The 24922-nt window shown below is 43.0% G+C and overlaps 1 protein-coding gene and 1 pseudogene across 1 annotated transcript; one reads left to right on the plus strand and one right to left on the minus strand.

The window, feature by feature from the left end:
• The window catches only part of LOC129356521 (copine-4-like), a 43312-nt pseudogene extending 41453 nt beyond the window's left edge, over positions 1–1859 (minus strand).
• A 1570-nt stretch (positions 1860–3429) lies between these two features.
• Positions 3430–12138, plus strand: LOC129356522 (CKLF-like MARVEL transmembrane domain-containing protein 4). Its single transcript, XM_055026107.1, has 5 exons — positions 3430–3486; positions 5309–5432; positions 9460–9636; positions 9725–9823; positions 10649–12138. The coding sequence occupies exons 2-5, from the start codon at positions 5316–5318 to the stop codon at positions 10811–10813; spliced, it is 558 nt and encodes a 185-aa protein (XP_054882082.1). The 5' UTR covers positions 3430–3486; positions 5309–5315; the 3' UTR covers positions 10814–12138.
• Positions 12139–24922: the final 12784 nt, after the last annotated feature.

The following is a 24922-nucleotide window of genomic DNA, read 5'->3' on the forward strand; positions in this document are numbered from 1 at the left end:
ACTGTGAAAATGTTCTGAATCATAACGTGTTTCTATTGTCTCACAGCTGAATCCGTCTGGATCAGAACCGGACGGTTCGCTCTCGCCATCATCTGATTAACCGAGCCGCCTGCAGGAAATGTCAGGTTTCCTGCTCTTCCTCCGCCAGCCGCCGGCTCGGGTAACCGGATGAAGAGCAGATACATCTCAGAACCAGAGAGGCGTGTTCGGCTGTCCGCGGTCCGGTTTCAGTCAGAACCTCTGTAACAGGCCGTTCATAAAGCTACACTGTCAGAAATAAACAGCATTAATCTGGATTATTAATTTTAGTCTGTTACAGGAGAAAAAACAGGAAGTTCATTTTAAAAGTCATATTTCACCACATTATTCATTCACTCATAAATGCCACAGTTTCAAACTAAATATTCAGCTTAAAAGTAAGTTTAGCTAACATTTACCTCCAAACTAAATATTTCATAAGCAAGTACCTTGCTAACTAAATGTTTACCTACATATTTCTAATTATTTAATTTGAGCTAAGTGACATTTATGAATAAATTAAATCCAACAGGTTGATTTTAAAAATACAACATGAAACAAAGAACTCATGAAACTCTAAAAAGCTCCACATCCACCAAGGACTACAACTCCCATCAGCCTCAGCAGCTGTTGCTATGGAAACAGACCCATCCACATCCAAGAGAACCATATAAAAGACCCTGTTACCATGATCCAACCGTTCATCCAACCGTTCATCCAACCGTTCATCCAACCGTTCATCCAACCGTTCATCCAACCGTTCATCCAACCATCCATCCATCCATCCAACCATTCATCCAACCGTTCATCCAACCGTTCATCCAACCATCCATCCATCCATCCATCCATCCATCCATCCATCCATCCAACCATTCATCCAACCGTTCATCCAACCGTTCATCCAACCATCCATCCATCCAACCATCCATCCATCCAACCATCCAACCATTCATCCAACCATTCATCCAACCGTTCATCCAACCGTTCATCCAACCATCCATCCAACCGTTCATCCAACCATCCATCCATCCAACCATCCATCCATCCATCCAACCGTTCATCCAACCGTTCATCCAACCATCCATCCATCCAACCATCCATCCATCCATCCAACCGTTCATCCAACCGTTCATCCAACCGTTCATCCAACCATCCATCCAACCGTTCATCCAACCGTTCATCCAACCGTTCATCCAACCGTCCATCCAACCGTTCATCCATCAATCCATCAGAGGAACTTTCATCATTAAACTAAACTTTTTTCTGTTGAACTAAAATCACCAAAACAACCAACAGATCAAAACATAAACAAACCAAAGTTAATTATTTCATAAATGTTTTTCTCGTTAAGGTTCCAAGTTCCAGAACCTTAAAGTCCAGTTCTTGGTTTTTTTCTGACCGTTGGACATTTTCCTTCATGTCCATCTACAGACAACTAGCTGTGATTTTGCTTTGTGTGAAGAGTTTGGGTTGGTTCATCATCATCATCATCATCATCATCATCATCATCATCATCATCATCATCATCATCATCATCATCATCAGCTGAGGATCACCTGGAGAGGATCATCAGATCCACCAGGACAGAAACCAGCTGAGGATAAGAACCAACCTACATCAGGGGGAAACGAACCAGAAACAGAACCTGTCACCGGCAGACAGCAGACAGAATCCGGATCATCTCTGACCCAAACCTCAGCAGCCTCACACTCTTCCTCAGCAGCATCAGAGTCTTCCTCACTTTTACCTGCTCGGATGAGGAAAAGCTTCAGAAAAACATGCGGAAGTTTCCAGTTTCAGCTCAGCGGCTCCGAACTGAAATCAGCTCCTCTTCTTCACCCTCATCCTCCTCTTCCTCCTCGTCTGGCTGCTGGAGAGCCTCTCCGCTCCGCAGCCGCTCCTCCCGCATTTATACCGGGGAATCCCGGAGAGGAACGGGCCGCGGCGCCCCTGCAGGCCGAGTCAGGCAGCGCGCCGTGAAGAGAAACTTCAGCTTCTTTCGGCGGAAATAAAATCAGCTTTTCTTCATGACACATCCTCCAGACCAGCGCGGAAGCATCCCGAGGTGTGAGGACGTTCCAGAAGTATTCATACTGGTTGAACTGAGCAACACAAATCAGAAAACAATGGCTTCGATCTGAAAAGTGTGGCATGCTTCTGCATTTGGAGATGGATGGAAGCCAGAGAATCACTGAACATAAAGCTTCCTGATATGGGTTTTCAGCTGGACTTTGACTAGGCCATTCCAGTGTGTTCAGAGCTGCTGCCCTGCAGGAAGTGATGTGAGTTTATTTTATTTATTGCACAAAAATCAAATCAGAAAAAAGGACAATCATAAAAACTACTGAGGATGTTGTGCAGGAAATGTTTCAATGACCTAAAAAAATATTTTTGTTCACAGGGCAATATCCAATATCCAACTTGAAAACAACTTTGCTGCAGACCTTTTAACAGCACAAACTTGCACAAACAGAGCAGTGAGCACTCAGACTATTTGCTGGATCTTCTGATGAGGCTGGCGGTTCTGAGCTGACTTTCTACGCCTGGGGTCTGAAAAAACTCCCATTTTGAAAGCTTTATGCGTTTTAGAGACATTCGACATGTGCTGCTGTTTGATCAAATATGGAGCTTTATAATCTTTCAGTGCAGCACTAATTACATAATAATGTATTTTTCTGTCTCTTCTGTATTTCAGTTACCAAAAAATCACTTCTAAAAGATCTTCAGAAAACAATCTTTTATTAGGTGTTCGGTGACTGTGTACCTGCACACAGTTCCAAACTAAATGTCGAATTCAAAAATTCTATATTTATTTTGGGAATTAAATGTTTAGTTTGGATGCTAAACATTTAATAAAGCATACATTTTTGGTTGTTGATTAAATATTTCGTCTCACCCAGAACGTTCAAGACAAGATGTACAGAAAATGGATGGATTAATGTTTAGTTTCATCTATGATACTCTTTATGTTTGAATTACATGTGAAAATATGACTGTAAACTGTTACATATTTCATATGAACATTATGGGATGTTTGTAAAGTTACAAAGTCAGAAAGCTTTTGGTTTAATCATTAAATAGAGAAAAAAATAGTGGTCATTTTTCAAACATTGAGCTTCCGTCGTTTTCCGCCACTAGATGTCGCTGTTAGAAACCAAACTCCAGGCTTTTTTCTCATCACAATCAAACTTCAACATCTTAGTCACTTTGTTTCCACCCTTTGAGCTTCATTATGGATGAAAAGTGATGATTCTTGTGTTTAACCTACTGAAAGATAAACTGTAATCGTTTTAGACTTTACAAAACAGCGACGTCGAAAACTTCCGGTGGGTACCGGAAGTTCGGTTTTGCGTTCCAGCTTGATAAAGTTCTGAAAGGCGGAAGTGGAGGAGAAACAAAGCCCAGAGGTGACGGAGTTGGAGTTTAACTGTAAAGTTCTTCTTTCCTGAGACCCGGAAAAACACAGCCGTGAGTTTTAACCGTTTGTCGTCTCGTATTCTCAGATTCTCATTTTCTGGCCCTTTCGGTCAAAAAGTTGAAACTTCATCGCCTTAAGGCCGCTGACGTTGAAGCCAAACGTCTTAAAATGTCTTGTTTGACTCGGAATTAAAAGTTTAAAAATTCACGTTTTCTTAAAGATCTCCATTTATTATTGAGTTGAATCCTCTGTGAAAAGCCGGGATCTGCTGGGATCTGCTGGGATCCCACTGGACCAGATCCAGCTGCTGGAGCCATTCAGATCAAACTTTGGTCGGATAAAATCTGGGCCGAACTTCCTGCAGGACTCCTGGCTGAACAGAAAACCCATATATCCTCTTTTTAGCTGTTTAGTTTGGTAACTACCGACGTTTTAGTTTAAATTGTTAGTTTTACGGATTGAGTTTGGTGGAGATAAAGTCCGATTTTCCCAGAAAGTTTTGTTGAGGTGAAATGTTTAAGATTTGCTCTGATTAAAAACCGTTTTTCCTTATATTTCTGAATCACGGTTGGTGTTTTAAACCTGAGATGATGGGAAAGTTTGAAATTGAACACATGGTTGCTGTTTTTCACTTTCACTTGCAGAGCAAACAGAAATCCCCTCCAAATGTTTGTTTTTGGTTTTTCCTTGAGGTCACATATTTCCCTGCAGCTTCATCTAGTTCTGCATGATGTTAGGAATAAATGTCATTCATTGAAATGTTGGATATTGTCTAATTATTGCAGTAAAGTTTGCAGTTCTGTCGCAGTAACATGTAGCATTATTCTAATAATTGACCCAAAACATGCATGAATACTGATATTGTGAAAATCCAGTCATCCTACAGATGTTTTTATGTAGAAATCTGTGTCTCATCTGATCTTCAGTTTGGTTTTTCCGACAATTTCTCTGTTGTTTATTGATAGAATTGAAACAAAAAAGGGTCATTTGTGTCTCAGAACCAGTTTTGGATCATAAGAGCCTCAAACTTTCTGGTTCTGGATCAGAGACGTTCACATTTCTACTTTAGTCCTAGCTGCTGTTCCTGATCTAGACCAGAACCAGAACCAGGCCATGCATCAGCCTGTGGTGCGTTCAGTGCCTGTCAGGAACATTTAGCTCCAGAATCTTACAAGTTTCAGTGGTTCGCCCGGTCCTTAGAGGAAAAACAGAAGTCTAAAATGTTCCCTGTTCCTCAGCAGATACATGAGGCCTAAACCAATCACAGTGAAGGGCGGGACCTCCTGCTCTCTGATTGGCCCAGCTGGTCACCAGGACAAAATGTGGCAAAGCTAAACCTGAGCCTCTAGAAGTCATCTGATGCTCCGCCGAGGAGCCGCCAACCGCCCAGGTCCAACGTCGCCTTCCTGCCACCCGGGGGGCAAAGGGGGCGTCGCCTTCCTGCCACCCGGGGGGCAAAGGGGCGTCGCCTTCCTGCCACCCGGGGGGCAAAGGGGGCGTCGCCTTCCTGCCACCCGGGGGGCAAAGGGGGCGTCGCCTTCCTGCCACCCGGGGGGCAAAGGGGGGCAGCATCATGCTGCGGGACAAACAGTGAAGCAGACCAGACTTTTCACCCATTGGGCCAAAAATAATTTTTAAAAACTAAAATATCTCAGTCCATGAAACATTTCACTCATCGTTTGGTTTCCTTCTGTTTTATCATTTCATTCACTCATTTATTTTCACTTAAGTTCAAATTTCCTCTCATTGAAAGTCTTTACACACATTCTCAGGCGGCTGCGCGTCTCTTCTGCAGAACTTCTTTAATGAATGGTTCCAACAGGAAGTGGTCATAGACCTGGACTCTGATGCGTCTTCCTGTTCTGTCTCCAGCTCCATCATGGCCAACGAAGTTTACACGGCGACAACGGTTTCTAACCCGAAGGCGCCGTTCTGGCTCGGCCCGGCGTCGGAGCATCTGGACACGCCGCGCTTCGCCCTGAAGATCCTGGAAGTGGTGAGGTCAAAGTTCACTCAGCTCTGAGTAACGCTGTCTGGGCAGAACCGCCCGGGTCCTCTGGTTCTGATCAGGCTACCTTGGTTACTGCAACTGGGCTCGAGGTCCAGATGTATAAACACGGCTGGATCAGAACCAGAACCGAACCAGAACCACTGAACTGAGTCGGGAACTGTTCAGTTCAGTGGTTCAGTTCATAATCAGATTAAATTTAAACCTTTTAGTTTCAAGCTGTAAACTAATCCAGTCTTTCCAGTGGAAGGTTCTGTTCATGTTCCGGTACTGACCCGGTTCCCCAGTCTGGTTTCCTGTTGGCTCCATGCTCTGAACCCGTTGCTGTGGTTTCCCTGAGTCACTTCTTCTTTCTCTTCTCTCTGAATCCTCGGTTGTTGTGACAGGAAGTTTCACACGTCGCCTCGTCTGTCGGCTCAGAGTGACGCAGAGGCCAGAAGTTTACATACAGCCAGTGAAAGACGCGGGCGGCCATGTTGTTTTGGTTCTGGTTCGGCTCAGGGTCGTTTCTATAAAGACATTCTGGTCCTTAAACGCCGCTCGAGGAAGACGGATCAGAACCACGTGTTGTCCTCCACACACGTGTTGCGATGGCAGCATCATGCTGCGGGACAAACAGTGAAGCAGAACAGACTTCTCACCCATTGGGCCAAAAATCATTTTTAAAAACTAAAATCATAAAAATCTCCTTTCAGAGAATCCTGGTCCGAGATCCAGAACTAGAGGTGGTTCTGATCCAGGTTTTTCATTCTGGGTTCATCTGAAGAAAAATATATAATTTCATCATCAAAATAAAATCAGAATCTGGGTCAAAGTTCCACGGAGGAAATTCAGATTACAAGTCAACGTTCTGGCCGTTAAAGTTCAGGTCCGGTTCTGGTTCTGGTTCTGCTCTTCAGCAGGAAGCAGCAGACGGAGAAGTGAAAGTTCTGCAGGACCCGGCTTGGCTGCAGTCAGCAGAACCACCTGCTGTCGCAACGGCGCCTAGTAGGGCATCCGGGCCGAACAGAACCGGCTGCAGAAACCGGATGTTCAGAGTTCTGGGCCTCCATCTGACCGGTTCTGATTCTGTAGGACGGGTCCATCTAGAACCTTCCTCTGGTTCTGTGTTTGGTGGCCCGACCCGGCTCCTCACACTGGACCGGTATCAGAACCAGACGTCTGACTGAGTCAGTGAGTGATCAGAATAAACCGATCAAATCCACAGAGTCAGCACTTCCTGCTGCAACCTTTCACAATAAAATCCTTCCTCTTTTCTCACATCCTGGGTCCAGAGGCTTCAGGGGGAAAGAAGGGCAGGTTCTGCAGGTTCTGGAGGTTCTGCAGGTTCTGGAGGTTTTGCAGGTTCTGGAGGTTCTGCAGGTTCTGGAGGTTCTGCAGGTTCTGGAGGTTCTGCAGGTTCTGGAGGTTTTGCAGGTTCTGGAGGTTTTGCAGGTTCTGGAGGTTTTGCAGGTTCTGGAGGTTTTGCAGGTTCTGGAGGTTTTGCAGGTTCTAACTCAACACAGAGCAGAGGCTCCGCCCCTTCAGGTGGAGGACATAGATATATATACAATAGATTTCTTTTGAGGCAGCGTCTGGATGTTGTCTTTCTGTAACAGTCTTGTATAGTAACAAAGTAAAAATACTTCACTACTTTACTTAAGTATATTTTAGAGTACTTCATACTTTCCTCGAGTAAGAACATTTTTGATAACTTTCGCTTTTACTTCACTACATTTCCGAACTTAATTTTATACTTTTACTCCGATACATTTTCAATGTGTGGTTTAGTTAGTCGTTACAAAAAACGAGAGAGAAACACAAATGTTATGACCAACCAACTGACCGACTGCAACAAAGCCTGCTTGCCTGGGCTTGTTCATCTCCAACAGGATGCTCAGGTTTCTCCTCCCCACCTACGTCACAAAGTCCAGCAAACAGTCTGATTGGTTAGTTCTCCGTTTGGTCTGTGCCGTTAAAATGTTCGTTTGTGCAGCTTTGGTTTCCGAGATATTAAAATGATTTTTTAGGCCATCCAGAGTCACCATCCCCACATTTTGCTCCAAAACAAACCAAAGTGGGCTGGTTCATTAATGCTCCGTTTGTGCCGTTAAAACAAACGCAGCAAAGTTGTTTTCAATGTGGATTTTGACTGTTCCAATATCCGGTGTGAGCGGCGTCTAACTCGAGGTTGATCCGATTCATGAACGCTAATTTGGGCCAGCCGGTCTCTGGTCTCCTCCTTCCTCAAGGTGTTGGAGTTTCACTCAGGGAGAGTCAACAAATTTTACATCCAAACTCTCCAGAGAAACTAATGGAAATAGATTTCTTGCCTTGTGACCAACTGACACTAAATTCATGCAGTTACACGAGACACACTGTTCTCTAGTGAATTTTTAGTCATATTCAATATTTTCAGTAATTGTAATCTTAAAAAGTAGATATTTTGGATGGCCTAAAAAATCATTTTTAATATCTCGGAAACCAAAGCTGCACAAACAAACATTTTAACAGCACAAACCAATCAGAGTATTTGCTGGATTATTTGAGTAGGTGGTGTCAGCTTCACGGAGGTCTGTTTCCTTCTCCCATTAAACACCAAGTTAACTAAAAGCTCTCCTCTTCAGATGTCAATAAGCTGCATTTCCCTCCCAATTCTTTTTCTTTTGCATAATGACCAGTTGTTGCACCTATAGTGTGTGAAGTAGAGGAATCATAACGGGTTTTTTTTATGTTTGCTGCATTTTCTGTACCGACTATTTATTTTTCTCATTTTCAGCACTGACCTTACTGAAAGGGAAAACTTGGGGCTTATAGAAACTTTGTATTTTCTGTCCTGGAGGGTTTACTAAGAAGCTGGTTCAGTTGGAAAGCTGGTTAAGTTAATCTAAAGCAGGTTAAGTTAACCTAAAACAGGTTAAGTTAATCTAAAGCAGGTTAAGTTAACCTAAAACAGGTTAAGTTAACCTAAAGTAGGTTAAGTTAATCTAAAGCAGGTTAAGTTAACCTAAAGCAGGTTAAGTTAACCTAAAGTAGGTTAAGTTAATCTAAAGCAGGTCAAGTTAATCTAAAGCAGGTTAAGTTAACCTAAAGCAGGTTAAGTTAACCTTGTAGGTAAAGCACCTAATGTTCTTAACTAAATGATGCTGCAGGTTTATCTATTAGCAGGTTTCATTTTGCCTGCACTTGGTTCTGTTCATTATTTTAAGTATATTTAACAAGTTTACCAAAATATAAAAAATGTCATTCAAACTGCATTTGCCTTGTTTTACTTTTTACTTTTCATTACATTACTTGAGTTCATCCATTGTTACAGTAATTTCCAGACTTCAGTACAAAACATTTCAGATACTTTAAGACTTTAACTCAAGCAACATTTCAATCAGTGACTTTTACTTTGACCAAAGTCATATTTTGGAGCGGTGCCGATACTTTTACTGGACTCTGAGATTTCACTACTTTATACACCACTGCTCTGTAATGTTTTAGTTTCTGCTGCTGCCTTTTGTTAGCAGCTCTCCATTAAAACCAGTTTAATCTCACTGGTTTCAAATGAAACTCAGTATGAACTCAGGAAGAATAACCAGTCGGTTCCGTTAGCAGCTACATGCTAGCCTCACTGCAGAACCAGGAGCAGGAAACCAGATTCTCCATCATCCATTTTCTTCCACCCTCGTTCCTGGTGGGTCAGGAGGTTCTGGTGGGTCAGGAGGTTCTGGTGGGTCAGGAGGTTCTGGTGGGTCAGGAGGTTCTGGTGGGTCAGGAGGTTCTGGTGGGTCAGGAGGTTCTGGTGGGTCAGGAGGTTCTGGTGGGTCAGGAGGTTCTGGTGCCTCTCCAGCGAACGTTTCAGGGTCACCTGGAGGTCGCAGGGCAACACAAACTCTTCCTGTCTATTTGGACGCTGGCTGATGATGTCATTATGTAGCGTCACCTGGTTGGCTGGTAGTTTACAGATCAAGATGGCCGCCCTTACTGGGCCGGATACATCACATAACTGTGGTTCTGGTTCTGATGGTTTGCCGCGCCGTGTCCCCAGCTGCTGTCCCTGGTGGCCTTCGTCCTGGAGGAGACGGTGTCCACCTGCCTCAGCTGCTCTCCTCTGTACTTCTTTGAGTTTGTGAGCTGCACAGCCTTCCTCTTCACGGCGCTGCTCCTCTTCCTCCTGTCCACCACGCTGCACAGCAGGGTGGGCATCAGCTGCTGGCCCAAAGTGGTAAGGTTCTGCTCTGGTTCTGCTCTGGTTCTGGTTCTGTCTGTTCCTGTTGTATTACTACTGAAGTGATGATTTTTCTGTCCTGCAGGACTTCCTGTACACGCTCCTCATCGCCGTCTTCTTCTTCATCGCCTCCATCGTGTTTGCAGCCAACAACGGCAAAACGACGGTGGAGACCATTGCTGTGGTGAGACGCTGTCCCCCAGGGTTCCTCCGCGTCCCCAGGGTCCCTCCGCGTCCCCCAGGGTTCCTCCGCGTCCCCAGGGTCCCTCCGCGTCCCCAGGGTCCCTCCGCGTCCCCCAGGGTCCCTCCGCGTCCCCCAGGGTTCCTCCGCGTCCCCAGGGTCCCTCCGTCCCCCAGGGTCCCTCCGCGTCCCCCAGGGTTCCTCCGCGTCCCCCAGGGTTCCTCCGCGTCCCCCAGGGTCCCTCCGCGTCCCCCAGGGTTCCTCCGCGTCCCCCAGGGTCCCTCCGCGTCCCCAGGGTCCCTCCGCGTCCCCCAGGGTTCCTCCGCGTCCCCCAGGGTTCCTCTGCGTCCCCAGGGTCCCTCCGCGTCCCCCAGGGTTCCTCTGCGTCCCCAGGGTCCCTCCGCGTCCCCCAGGGTTCCTCTGCGTCCCCAGGGTCCCTCCGCGTCCCCCAGGGTTCCTCCGCGTCCCCAGGGTCCCTCCGCGTCCCCCAGGGTCCCTCCGCGTCCCCCAGGGTTCCTCCGCGTCCCCAGGGTCCCTCCGCGTCCCCCAGGGTTCCTCCGCGTCCCCAGGGTCCCTCCGCGTCCCCCAGGGTTCCTCTGCGTCCCTGGGGGACAGAATTATTTTCTTCATTATGAGAATAAAGTTGTGAAAAGATTGTTCTGAAATAATAATAATAATAATATGATGATGATGATGATGATGATGATTTTTCTGTGTTTAGAAACAGAAATGTTTTTGTTGATGTTTTTTCTTATTAAATTCACTATTTTCCATTTTTGTAATTTTCTGACTTTGTTTTTCTCCTGGTTTCTTATTTCCTGTCTGCAGCTGTTCGGCTTCCTGGCCATGGTGGCGTTCATCCTCGACGTCATCCTCTTCCTGAAGGTCAGAGGTCATCCCTTCCAGGGCGCTCAGGCCCCGCCCACCACCAACGGCGCCGTTCCTCCGCCTGAGGCCGAGAAGCTGAACGGAGACGCCAACGGAACGGCGTAGAGCACGGGGGCGCCTGCGGGGGGCGCTCCATCAGCCAATCAGAGCCGCCTGAGACACAAACTGGTTTTTATTGCTGTAGATTCAGAACCAGCAGACACTAAAACAACCAAACCACTAAACTCTGCTCCACTGGGAGTCACACGCCTTACTGGTTCTGACTGGTTCTGACTGGTTCTGACTGGTTTTTACTGGTTTTTACTGGTTTTCTCCTGCTCTGCCAGCTTTGCTTTTTAACAGTTGCCTTATAATTCTGGATATCTTGTAAATTATGTAAGCTCCTCATTAACTTGCCACCGTTTCTTGATGGTTTTTTTGTTTTTAAATGGAATTTTTCTGTAAATTTTCAGATTTTTGTAGATTTGTCCAGATGTGTCGATTATTTTACTCCCTGAAGGAAGATGAATGTTTGGTTTTCCAAATGAATCGGGCAGAAACTGTTCAGCTGCACATTTATGTCCAAATGAAATGTTTCATATCAATCATCTGCAGATTTCACGGCAATTAGGATGAATCTGAAGTGAAACTCCTGTCACTGTCCAGCAGGGGGAGCTGTAATCTCATTTGAGTCATTTTCCATCATTTCCTCTGAAATCAGTTTCTTCTGATGTGAAACATGAACCGTGTGACGTTCCTGCAGCCCATGGATTTATCTGCCTGCAGCTTCGTGTTTCTAAATGTTTCTGCTGCTGAGACAGAAACTGATCATATCGGATCTCCGGTTTGGGTCCGGGTGCAACGTCTGTCCTGCTGTTACACCTTTAATCGTCTTAAAGGAAACTATGTACTTCCTGTCAGGCTAAGGAACCACTTCCTGTTTTTATTTAGTAGAAAATCACAGTTTCTGCCTTAAAGATGATCTTTACCTTTTCTGCTGTTTTATAAATGTTCAGTCATCCGTCAGATTGAGCGGTTTATGGTAATATCGTTGGTTTTGTCTCCATATCGTTGGTTTTGTCTCCGTATCGTTGGTTTTGTCTCCATATCGTTGGTTTTGTCTCCGTATTGTTGGTTTTGTCTCCGTATCGTTGGTTTTGTCTCCATATCGTTGGTTTTGTCTCCATATCGTTGGTTTTGTCTCCATATCGTTGGTTTTGTCTCCGTATTGTTGGTTTTGTCTCCGTATCGTTGGTTTTGTCTCCGTATCGTTGGTTTTGTCTCCGTATCGTTGGTTTTGTCTCCGTATCGTTGGTTTTGTCTCCGTATCGTTGGTTTTGTCTCCGTATCGTTGGTTTTGTCTCCATATCGTTGGTTTTGTCTCCATATCGTTGGTTTTGTCTCCATATCGTTGGTTTTGTCTCCGTATCGTTGGTTTTGTCTCCGTATCGTTGGTTGTCTCCATATCGTTGGTTTTGTCTCCATATCGTTGGTTTTGTCTCCATATCGTTGGTTTTGTCTCCGTATCGTTGGTTTTGTCTCCGTATCGTTGGTTTTGTCTCCGTATCGTTGGTTTTGTCTCCGTATCGTTGGTTTTGTCTCCGTATCGTTGGTTTTGTCTCCATATCGTTGGTTTTGTCTCCGTATCGTTGGTTTTGTCTCTGTATCGTTGGTTTTGTCTCCGTATCGTTGGTTTTGTCTCCGTATCGTTGGTTTTGTCTCCGTATCGTTGGTTTTGTCTCCGTATCGTTGGTTTTGTCTCCATATCGTTGGTTTTGTCTCCGTATCGTTGGTTTTGTCTCTGTATCGTTGGTTTTATGCCCGTAGACTAGAGAGGACTGCAAGTTCGAGGAGAGCTTTTGTTTCTCCTGGTTTAGTTTCTTCCAGATCTCCTGATCGATCTGAACATGTTTGAATCTGTTTTTATTGCCAATAATCTGTGTGACAATCATGTAAAAACATGAATGCAAGCGGTTTTTCTGTCAGACGATCCTGTTTTGTATCGGCATCTTCAGATCCAATCAAATGTTTTCTATGATTTGTATGAACTGTAACTTCCTGTTTCTCTGTTTGCTGCATTTTAATAAACTTTTTAACTTTATTCATGTTTTGCTTCTGGTTTCTTCCTGTTCAAACATCAGAACCACTTCAGTTCTGCAGAAACTGCCAGGCTCTTAATTTGAAGAACTTTATTTTGTGAATTACTAGTTTCTCTAACTGGTTTAAAGGGCCAGTGTCATGTAAATTTCTCTCATCAAAACAAACTGTGAGTGTTGCCTAGATTTAACAAATCAGATTTAACAAACCATTCAGTTGCTCAACTCCTGGGTGGCCCTAGCCCCGTCTCCGAGGCGCAGCTCCTCCCCCACTCAGCTCCTCCAGACTAGCCAGCAGTAATTAGCAAACAGATGCTAAGCTCGTTATACCAGCTGCTATAGACCGACGCTGGTAAAAATGTCAAAGCCTTAATAGAGGAGCAGTGTTGGGACGCCGTACTGGAGGCAGAGCTTCAGAAAGAGCAGGAGCTTCTTAAGAGACAGAGGTGTTAAATTATGAAGTCAAATTTTTTTTGAAATATGCATTACTTTCTAACTTCTGTAGGTAATATGGTGGCTGTATTATAAAATGTCACTATTTGCCTCTTTACTTTAGTTTCATGCTTCACGTTTCTTAGCACTGATCCAGTGATCAGTTCGTTTTGATCCTCTGAGGAGGATTCAGTTTACTGTCGTCTGGCATCAGCCAATCAGAGCCCAGATTAGACCTGTTGTTGCCCCGCCCATAGCCACGCCCCGCCACTTTCATTTGATAGATAAATTCAAAGTGACGCTACAGGAACACATTTAATTATCCATATCAGCTCTTTCCAGTTTGCATTTAATGATCTGATGACATATTTAAGAAATTAACCGTCTACATAAAATGTTAAACATTTCTTTATTAAAGTTTAATAGAGCTGCAGATGTTAGTTCATCTTTTCTGGATTCAACCGAGTCCAGCTGATTCACTCATCACCTGGGAAGTCTGCCCAGTTCTCCCAGTTCTCCCAGCTGCCTTGTGGACGCACTGTGCCGGTTTGGCCAGCAGGTGGCAGTAAACGGCTTCACCAGATCAAGGAGAATAAAGTGAGATTCAGGAGGACCAGCTGGGTTCTGGTTCTGGTTCTGGTTGTGTTGAAGGGACAGTATTCTGTTTTCCATTCACATATTTCCATTTTCCAGTCCAGTATTTATGTCACATTCAGTGTTATAAAATAGTAAATATGTCAAATATGACAAAATACATTTCAGCTCCTGATTTATTATCTTGAAATTGGGCCTCTGTCTGTTTAAGAAGCTCCTGCTCTTTCTGAAGCTCTGTCTCCAGTACGGCGTCCCAACATGGCTCCTCTATTAAGCCTTTGACATTTTTACCAGCGTCGCTCTGAGCAGCAGCTGCTATAATGAGCTCAGCAGCTCCACCAGCTGTTTGCTAATTGCTGCTGGCTAGTCTGAAGGAGCTGAGTGGGGGAGGAGCTGCGCCTCGGAGGCGGGGCTAAGTCCACCAGGCATTTTGTCTGAAAGAATGAAGGCAAAACTCCTGTGAAAAATATTAAATCTGTGGTTCCCAAAGTTTTTTCTTCTGGCCCCCATGGATTCCAACAAAGTTCCCTCCAAAAAAGAAAAATAAATCTAAAATTGTAGTTCTATACTGTAGAAGAAATGTGTTCCCTCAAGCACATTTATTTTTTATTATCTGTAACAATATTCAACTTTGCTATCATCAATGCATTTAAAAAGCTTCTTTGCAATGGCACTGCGCCCCCTAGGGGGAGCACCACTGCATTACATCATGATGGAATGATTTGAAAAAATTGATTTTACACGATGCTGGCCTTTAAATTGTAACTCATCTAGAGTCTGGAGGGCCACAGAAGTGGCTGTGGTGAGCCGGGTTCGGCCCGCGGACCTTGACTTTGACACAGGTTCAATGGCTGCTGAAAGTTTTGCTGAATAATAACAGGGTTGAATCTGTTGTGCGTTTCTAAAGAGTTAAATCAGATTCAAAGTATTTTAGGACTGCAGTGGCTTCTGGTCTGACCTTTGACCCAGTTTACCTGGTAGGCACAATAACGATCAGACTTTCAGCTTTTCAACCCTCTAGGAGGTTTTATTGGCTGTGAGCTGAACTTTATTTCCTCTGTTAAAAGTTCAGATGGAAACATTTTGGTTGAAATGTTTCCTGGGACCCTGGAGGTCCAGCAGCCTGGAGTTAATCTTAATCCTCAGATCCAACTAAAGGTCCAACATTGAAACATGTCAGTTTCTGACCCAATGACCCGACAGCGACTCGTCTCTGATCCAGCTGCTTCTGCTCCGTGTCTGCAGGGAGAAACATGAACTCTGTCACCTCAGAGTCAGAGGCATCCAAGGAAAACGTCACTCCGACCTTCCAGCACGGCCTCCTGCTGAAATGTGAAGTTTCTGTGCTGAGGCCTCGTTGTTTCCCTAAAAGGAAGTGGAAACCGCTCCCTGCTCAAACAGCCTTTATTCTTCTGAGCGATGACAGAGCTTCCATATCTGCAGACATAAATCACTGCAGCCTGCGGTTCCCACAGCTCCATGCAACCCAAACGCAACCGGCTGAGATTCAGACCGAACTCCTAAAAGACGAGTTTCTGTCCATGTTTCCTCCAGTCTGTTCACCCCACAGAGAAGACTCCAGGACTCCAGTTGCAACAATTTGCAACTGTTTATGTTTTATGTCTTTACTTTTTGTGTCTATGATGTCACCTGCAGACTCATTTCACCTGAAAAATCTGGACATCATTTAAAACACTTCAACTGGAAAACGCCCTGAAGCTTGAGGCGTCTGCTGACCTCCGCTGACCTCTGCTGACCTCTGCTGACCTCTGCTGACCTCTGCTGACCTCCGCTGACCTCTGCTGACCTCTGCTGACCTCCTCTGACGACTTCTGCACTAATGCTGGCCAGAGCCACGAATCCCGGCTCCTCTGCACAGAGAGCAGCTCTGTCAAAAAATAACAGCAATAATTTGGATCATCTGCATAAATATTTAGCCTGCTAGCTTATCATTTAGTGAGTCAACTAAATATTTAGGTTGAGGTCGAATATTTAGCTTTGTGAGCTAAATATTTAGCTACAGACACAGAAGCTTGATGATTAGCTTGCTAGCTAAATATATATTAAGTATATATATTAACTCAAATAAATCCAGGTGGACAAGTTTCTGTTTGTTCTCCTTGAAGGTCTGAAAGTTTCCCTCTTATTGGACCTTCAGAAAATATTTCTCATGTTGATTTCTGCGCCTCCACTTCCTGACAGATTCATGACTTTTAACAATTATAAAGTGAATTGGCTTCAAACTCCCGTTTAATAACTTCCTTTGATGTTTCATATAATTTCTGAAAAAATTAAGTAATTTTTTCTAACTTATTGAGATGCAGCAGCAAAATAGATCTTTGTCTGTTTGGCATTATTAGAGAATATAGTTTCCAGATTCCTGTCTTATCCAATATGACTTCATAAATCTGTAATAAATATGTGATCAGATCCACATTTTCATGTTTTCATTCTCACATGAAAACATCAAATCTAAATGTTATCCTCATATTTCCAGATAAAGAACAAAAGTTGTTTATACACTGAAAAAATAGCCATTGGATGAACATAAAAAAATTATGGAAAGGATTTCCAGCTGATTGCTTTGCTTTATTTCAGCGCCATGTAATTGTTACTCCTGTTTAAAGCAAATGTGTTGGTTCAACGCAATATATTGCGTTTATTCTTATTTAAATAAAATGAGTTGGCACAACATAATTTATTATGTTTTGCCAACATAATTTAAACCAAATGTGTTGGCTTCACCAGAATTATGGTGATGCAATGGATGATTGTAAATCAAATGAGTTGGCTCAACTCCATTCATTAAGGTTATTCAAATTCAAATGAAATGTGTTGACTCAACATGTTTTAAAGGTTCCTTTAACTCAGTTACTATAGTGTGACCCCAGTGTAATGCAATACAGCCAGCCCAACTAATCTGCAATGTTTAGGACCAAATCATTGATGTTACTTCATTAAGATGAATATAAATCTAGTTGAAACCACCTTATTTTACAGTAGTGCCTTCACACTACCTGATTCAGTAGGTCCAACTCACTAAAAGTAAGTTAGCTCAACAAATATGCTTCATGCTAAAAGACAGCTAGTTAATCATGTGGAAATCCTTTCCATTATTTCATGATGTTAATTCAAAGACATATTTTCAAGCGTTAATCAAGCATTTTAAGAGAGCACTAGGTGAAAGTGTAGGAAGAACACTCAACAATTAGAAAAGGTACAACACAATTGTATTTTCAGAATTGTTATACATCGTTTTTTTACACAGCACAAAACACAGCTGAGTTGGACATTGAAATAGAAAACAACTACAAAAAGGTTACAGTTTCATTTCCCAGCCAATTCCTTACAACATAAAACATGTCAGTATATTTGCTCAACTTAGAGAACTGTAACAATATAAATCTTTTCTACTGCAGACTTTAAACACTCATTTTCCATATGAAACTTTACTCAACTGAGCGGCGAGTTTCATATTGAGAACTTGTGCTTTCTTTGATAAGTTCTTTCCATCCAATTTCATTATTATTTCCTGTATTACTTCAAAGGTATGCTTGAGTTACTGAGCAAGTTGAGTGCTGAACACACTAAACTTGAGGGTAGCTCAAGTTTAGTGCGTAGATTAGTCCCAGCATCACTATTGCAGAAGATACACTGCCCAAGCTGTTCATAACTTCCACCTCCTCCAGGACAATCCCAACATCCAGATGAGGATCGGCAGCCTCTGCACCCTCTGCTCGAATGACAACGATTCCGAGGACAGTCTCAGCTTTGGCCATTTCTGCACATTCATCAATGTCCTAAGGGAGTTAGGGAAGGGTATTGGGGGGGGGGGAGAGACAATTCACATGTAATTAAATAAATAAATTAAGACTGACATTGATTGAGTCACTCATGGACCTTAGTTGGTGAAAGTATTTTAACAACTCTTAGGAGTTCTATTGTAAACACAAAGAGAATTTAACATACCATGTACTCCCTCACCAGCTTCTCTGGATCTTCATTTAGGTACACACAGACCTTTGAGGATGCACTCTCGTCTGACCTCAGCAGTGTCTTCCTAAATATGCAGATCAAAAACAATGAGAACAATCTCAAAACTCCAGCAGTATAGGTTCACACACTTGAAAACATAGCTACATTCAAAGGAAGTCACAACAAAGTGATCAGTGGCTTGCAGTCTGTTTGAAAGATATTTAAAATTGTTAGTATCCCTTCATTATGCCATGACTAAAATGGAGTTTAACATCTCATTTAAACATCTAACTGAAGCTGTTAGAGGTTTAAATAAAGACATGAATATATCACCAAAGAAATATGTGAAAAGTACAGAATGGTCAACACAGTCTATATCCTTCTACTTAAATGAATATGCAAAGCATTCCATGTCTTACAAGTACATAGACAGTCTATGTGTGGGCATGGATAACGTCGCATATGCCGGTGTTTAAGTGTAAAATGTTTTAACAGGTCATATCTACGAGACAGAGAGAGACTACACTCCTTACATTTCCACATCCCCACGCAAATAAAGACAAATAAAACAGACTGGCCAAATAAATGTTTAGCTGAACCCTAGCTTTATAAGCTCTCTAACATTCAGTCACTTTAGATCTGGCAAAACTTACTATTAGCCACTGAAATCTATAACTTGATAGCCGATGAGCCCCTTGACCAGAACTTACGCAGGTGGATTACAGACAGGTGATGTTCTGAAAGAGATCAGATATATTTTCAGCCACTAAAATGCAATTCATACTGAACTGAGTTGTATCTTTTAGTACAAGTCCCTTGAATGCCTCATGAATATAACCACTGGACTTGTATGCAAGCACATATGTGCAGAACAATGGTGAATTGAACATGGTAGAAAGCAATAGTAACATAGGTCAAAATGAGCACAAACAATCAACACAAAAAACATCAACATTTCAAAATTCAACCAATGAACTTCAATATTGTTTCTGAGCTACAATTATTTGGGACAAAAAAGAAGAGTCCAAAAAAAAACAACATCTTTACAGCAGGAATATGTATTTTAAAGAAAGAAAATAGAAAACTCAAGTCTGTAATAATGGATAATCCATTGAGAGTTTTAGCCTGACAAAATATACTAGAAATCCATAACTAACAGGTATTTTAGGAACATTTAACAAGCTCAGAAAGCAATGCTTTCTGCAGGTTTCACCGACTGAAATGTAGGACTTTTTATTACCATAATTAATTAAGAATCTCGATGATGATAGAAAGGTACCAAAGTGTGTGTATCTACATTACCTCCATAGTAACATTACTGAAATAGAATTAAAATAGTTAGAAATAGACTGATGTTATCAGTGTTAAAAATCCACTAAACCTCCAGGGAGCTCAGGAGGAACAAAACTGTGACATTTCTGGGGTCCATTTGTGTCTCTGGCAGCAGCTTTGTGACCCTTACACTACATATGGCTCTGCAGAGTTTTTTCGCACAGAATGTACCTAACATGGTGCGGCGATAAATGTAAACAAAAAGCTATCTGCCTTAACCTAACCGACTTAATCTACAGAACATGAAATAATGTGACACAAGTATGGAACATTGCCAGACAATTGCCAGCTAATCATCACTTCATGTGATGTTAGCACAGGTTAGCCACTGACTTGGGTTTAGGAATTACAGACACCTGAGAAAACATAGCAAAATATTATTTTTCTAAAGTCTGATGATTTTAAGTTACATATTTTTATTTGGATTTAGAAGAAAATAGATTGACTCTTACCTTCTTCAGATTAAGTAGATGCACGCCAGGAATCTCCCCTCTGCCCTTGAAAAAACCCAACAAGGTAAAGCCTTAAAATCTCGCGTGATTTTCTGAAATCTCTTGATGTCGCTGGATCCTCTTCAGCGGGAGATGAGTCTGACACAATAGAGCTTTGGAACTGACGTCATTGTGTTTTTTTTTATTAGATTAACTTTGACAAATATTGATTCTATATATATAATATATATATATATATTATATATATATATATATATATATATATATATATACATATACAAATGAAGGGACTAGCAACAGAGCAGACCCACCAAGGCTGGAGACTGAACAATACTGGAAAGGCATATGGGAAAGGGAGGCGTCCCACAACAGCAATGCACAGTGGCTGATCTCTCTACGAGAGGACCACAGCAACCTCCCTGAGCAAGCCCCGGTAACCATCACTGTGACAGATGTCCAAGAAAGACTCTCAGGCATGAAAAACTGGACAGCACCAGGGCCTGACATGATCCATGCCTACTGGCTAAAGAAACTCACTGCCCTCCATGAGCGACTGGCAGCCCAAATGAACCAGCTGCTACAAAGTGGGACTCACCCTGAATGGTTAACTGAATCCAGAAGGATCCATCAAAGGGTCCAGTCCCACCCACAACTACCGACCAATAACCTGCCTCTCCACAACCTGGAAGCTCATGTCAGGCATCATAGCGGCCAAGAAAAGCAAACACATGGATAAACACATGAGCAGGGCACAGAAGGGTATCGGTGTAAATACCAGAGGAGCCAAACACCAACTCCTCGTAGACCGCACAGTTGCCCGAGACTGCAAAACCCGACACACCAACCTGTGCATGGCTTGGATCGATTACAAGAAAGCCTATGACTCAATGCCGCATACTTGGATCATTGAATGCTTAGAGATGTACAATATCAACATGACTCTGAGAGCCTTCATTGCAAACTCGATGAAGCTGTGGAAAACCACCCTTGAAGCCAACTGCAAACCACTTGCACAAGTGTCCATCAAATGTGGCATATACCAAGGAGATGCTCTGTCCCCGCTACTGTTCTGCATAGGCCTGAACCCCCTCAGCCAAATTATCAACAAGACTGGCTACGGATACCGACTCAAAAATGGGGCCATCAGTCACCTTCTATACATGGATGACATCAAGCTGTATGCCAAGAGTGAGCGAGACATCGACTCACTGATCCACACCACCAGGATCTACAGCACTGACATCGGGATGTCATTCGGACTAGAGAAATGTGGTCGGCTGATCACAAAGAGGGGGAAAGTGATCCGCACAGAAGGGGTCTCACTCCCAGAAGGAACAATAGCAGACATAGAGGACAGTTACAAGTACCTAGGTATACCACAACAAATGGCAACCTCGATGAGGTCACAAGGAAAGGAGCCACAGCTAAATACCTCCAACGAATAAGGCAAGTCCTGAGAAGCCAGCTCAATGGCAAGAACAAAATCCGTGCGATAAACAGCTATGCCCTGCCAGTAATCAGATACCCTGCTGGAATAATCAGCTGGCCAAAGGAGGAGATAAAAGCCACAGATATTAAGACTAGAAAGCTACTAACCATGCATGGAGGGTTCCATCCAAATCCAGCACCCTGAGACTGTACACGAGCCGCAAGGAAGGAGGCAGAGGACTAGTGAGTGTGAGAACCACTGTCCAGGACGAAACATCTAAGATCCATAAATACATCAGGGACAAAGCCTCAACAGACAATGTGCTCAGTGAATGTCTCAGACAACAGGGAACGGAGGTTGAGGTGCCAGAGATACCATCATGGGAGGACAAGCCCTACATGGGATGTACCACCAGCAAATAACCCAAGTGGCTGATATCAGTAAATCCTACCAATGGCTGGAAAAAGCTGGACTCAAGGACAGCACAGAGGCCCTCATCCTGGCCGCCAGGAACAGGCCCTAAACACCAGAGCAATAGAGGCCCAGATCTACCACACCAGACAAGACCCAAGGTGTAGGTTGTGCAAGGAGGACCCTGAGACAGTCCAGCACATCACAGCAGGGTGCAAGATACTGGCAGGGAAAGCGTACATGGAACGACATAACCAAGTGGCAGGCATAGTGTACAGAAACATCTGTGCAGAATATGGACTGGAAACCCCGAGATCAAAGTGGGAAACACCCCCAAAGGTGGTGGAGAATGCCAGAGCTAAGATCCTGTGGGACTTCCAGATCCAGACAGACAGAATGGTAATGGCGAACCAACCAGACATTGTCGTAGTGGATAAACATCAGAGGAAAGCCGTTGTGGTAGATGTAGCAATACCAAGTGATTGCAACATCAGGAAAAAGGAGAAACGGAGAAATACCAGGGCCTCAGGGAGGAACTGGAGAGGGCCTGGAAGGTGAAGACCACAGTGGTGCCTGTGGTCATCGGGGCCCTCGGGGCAGTAACCCCCAAACTGGAGCAGTGGCTACAACAGATCCAGGAACAACATCAGACATCTCAGTCCAGAAAATGTGCAGTCCTTGGCACAAGATACTGCAGGACCCTCAGCTCCCAGGCCTCTGGTAGAAGATATATAGATCTATATATAGATCTATATATATACAGTTAGGGTCAGAAATATTTGGACAGTAACACAATATTTGTGAGTTGGGCTCTGCATGCCACCACATTGGATTTGAAATGAAACCTCTACAACAGAATTCAAGTGCAGATTGTAACGTTTAATTTAAAGGTTGAACAAAAATATCTGATAGAAAATGTAGGAATTGTACACATTTGTTTACAAACACTCCACATTTTAGGAGCTCAAAAGTAATCGGACATATAAACATAACCCAAACAAAAAAGTTTTTTCTCAATATTTTGTTGCGAATCCTTTGGAGGCAATCACTGCCTTAAGTCTGGAACCCATGGACATCACCAAACGCTGGGTTTCCTCCTTCTTAATGCTTTGCCAGGCCTTTACAGCCGCAGCCTTCAGGTCTTGCTTGTTAGTGGGTCTTTCCATCTGAAGTCTGGATTTGAGCAAGTGAAATGCATGCTCAATTGGGTTAAGATCTGGTAATTGACTTGGCCATTGCAGAATATTCCACCTTTTTGCTCTCATGAACTCCTGGGTAGCTTTGGCTGTATGCTTGGGGTCATTATCCATCTGTACTGTGAAGCGCCGTCCAATCAACTTTGCAGCATTTGGCTGAATCTGGGCTGACAGTATATCCCGGTACACTTCAGAATTCATCCGGCTACTCTTGTCTGCTGTTATGTCATCAATAAACACAAGTGACCCAGTGCCATTGAAAGCCATGCATGCCCATGCCATCACGTTGCCTCCACCATGTTTTACAGAGGATGTGGTGTGCCTTGGATCATGTGCCGTTCCCTTTCTTCTCCAAACTTTTTTCTTCCCATCATTCTGGTACAGGTTGATCTTTGTCTCATCTGTCCATAGAATACTTTTCCAGAACTGGGCTGGCTTCTTGAGGTGTTTTTGGGCAAATTTAACTCTGGCCTGTCTATTTTTGGAATTGATGAATGGTTTGCATCTACATGTGAACCCTTTGTATTTGCTTTCATGGAGTCTTCTCTTTACTGTTGACTTAGAGACAGATACACCTACTTCTCTGAGAGTGTTCTGGACCTCAGTTGATGTTGTGAACGGTTCTTCTTCACCAAAGAAAGTATGCGGCGATCATCCACCACCGTTGTCTTCCGTGGACGCCCAGGCCTTTTTGAGTTCCCAAGCTCACCAGTCAATTCCTTTTTCCTCAGAATGTACCAGACTGTTGATTTTGCTACTCCAAGCATGTCTGCTATCTCTCTGATGGATTTTTTCCTTTTTTTCAGTCTCAGGATGTTCTGCTTCACCTCAATTGAGAGCTCCTTTGACCGCATGTTGTCTGGTCACAGCAACAGCTTCCAAATGCAAAACCACACACCTGGAAACAAACCCAGACCTTTTAACTACTTACTTGATTACAGGTTAACGAGGGAAAGGCCTTTTGAGTTACTTGCAGCCTTTAGAGTCCATTGTCCAATTACTTTTGGTCCTTGAAAAAGAGGAAGCTCTGCATTACAGAGCTATGATTCCTAAACCCTTTCTCCGATTTGGATGTGGAAACTCTCATATTGCAGCTGGGAGTGTGCACTTTCAGCCCATATTATATATAAATTGTATTTCTGAACATATTTTTGTCAACAGCTAAAATAACAAAACCTGTGTCACTGTCCAAATATTTCTGGCCCTAACTGTATAGATATATATCTATATCTATATATATAGATCTATATATTTAGATATATATCTATATCCTCTGGTATGTTAGTTAGATGTATTCAAGGTGAGATAACGTGATTCAATCACATTATCTCACCTTGAATACATTTTAGTCCAGTTGAGAAAAAAACGATTGTATCGCGTGTTCTCGCGTGATATCCCGTGATCTCACTCGTTGTCTTCAGCACAATATCAGTCTGACTATAATGAATCATGTTCGCTCAACATGATTCAATTTTGTAAACGTTGAAGTTGTGGAATATCTTGTTGATGCAACATGATTGTGTCATGTTTTTGGCTCAAACATGGAATTATTTAGTTAACAGTACATGATATTCTTTTGTTAATGTAATAACCCCTGAGGTTCCTTTTTTAAAGTGTAGGAAAGGGTTCAGTGAATGCGCAGATGAAACTGGGGGTTCGGTTCCTGAAAAAAGGTTAAGAGCCACTGATTTAAAGGAACTCAGTGTTTCAGCACTTTTTCAGTTTGCTGGGAGTTTGTTCCAGATGTGTGGTGCATAGAAGCTAAATGCTTTGGTTCTGGTTCTGAATGCAGAGCAGAACCAAAACATTACATGTTTGTCTGCTGGTGTCCAAAAAAAGAAACAATATATATTTTTTTAACTTTATTTATTCCAATGAACAACAATACAATTGTATTGTGAACATAACACAAAAAGACATTAATATACTTGACCAGGGGAGCATCAGATAAAGCATAAAGATAAGAGACATTACATTAATATCCAAAAGTCCAAATTGATTCAAGCCCGATTTGTTGATTTCGCTCTTTGGTTGGTTGAGGATCGAATTGTTAATAAATAATGTTTAAGTTCAATCAAAAAAACAGAAAAGTTTGTTTTTTCTTCAAAAATTTGCATTTATGTAGGTGACTAAAAAAACAAAACGAAAAAGCTTTATTACTTCCGGTTGTTTCTGCTTCTGTTGAACACGTGACTTGTGTGACGTAAAGAGTGTTTCCGCTTGGCCGAAAATCTCTTCAGTCAAAACACGTGAGTCATGACGGTGATTTATTATTTCTATCATTTCTATGCTTAACGGAAACCAGGCGCTGCTGCGGT

Source organism: Poeciliopsis prolifica, unplaced genomic scaffold (assembly GCF_027474105.1).
Source record: "Poeciliopsis prolifica strain line A6 unplaced genomic scaffold, Auburn_PproV2 SCAFFOLD177, whole genome shotgun sequence".
Lineage (NCBI taxonomy): Eukaryota > Metazoa > Chordata > Actinopteri > Cyprinodontiformes > Poeciliidae > Poeciliopsis > Poeciliopsis prolifica.

Bases quoted from the DNA above. Each gene is read 5' to 3' on its own strand.
- LOC129356522 (XM_055026107.1), top strand. From the start codon at position 5,316: ATGGCCAACGAAGTTTACACGGCGACAACGGTTTCTAACCCGAAGGCG. The intron at 9,637-9,724 runs GTAAGGTTCTGC...TCTGTCCTGCAG, and splicing joins TCAGCTGCTGGCCCAAAGTG to GACTTCCTGTACACGCTCCT. The intron at 9,824-10,648 runs GTGAGACGCTGT...TCCTGTCTGCAG, and splicing joins CGGTGGAGACCATTGCTGTG to CTGTTCGGCTTCCTGGCCAT.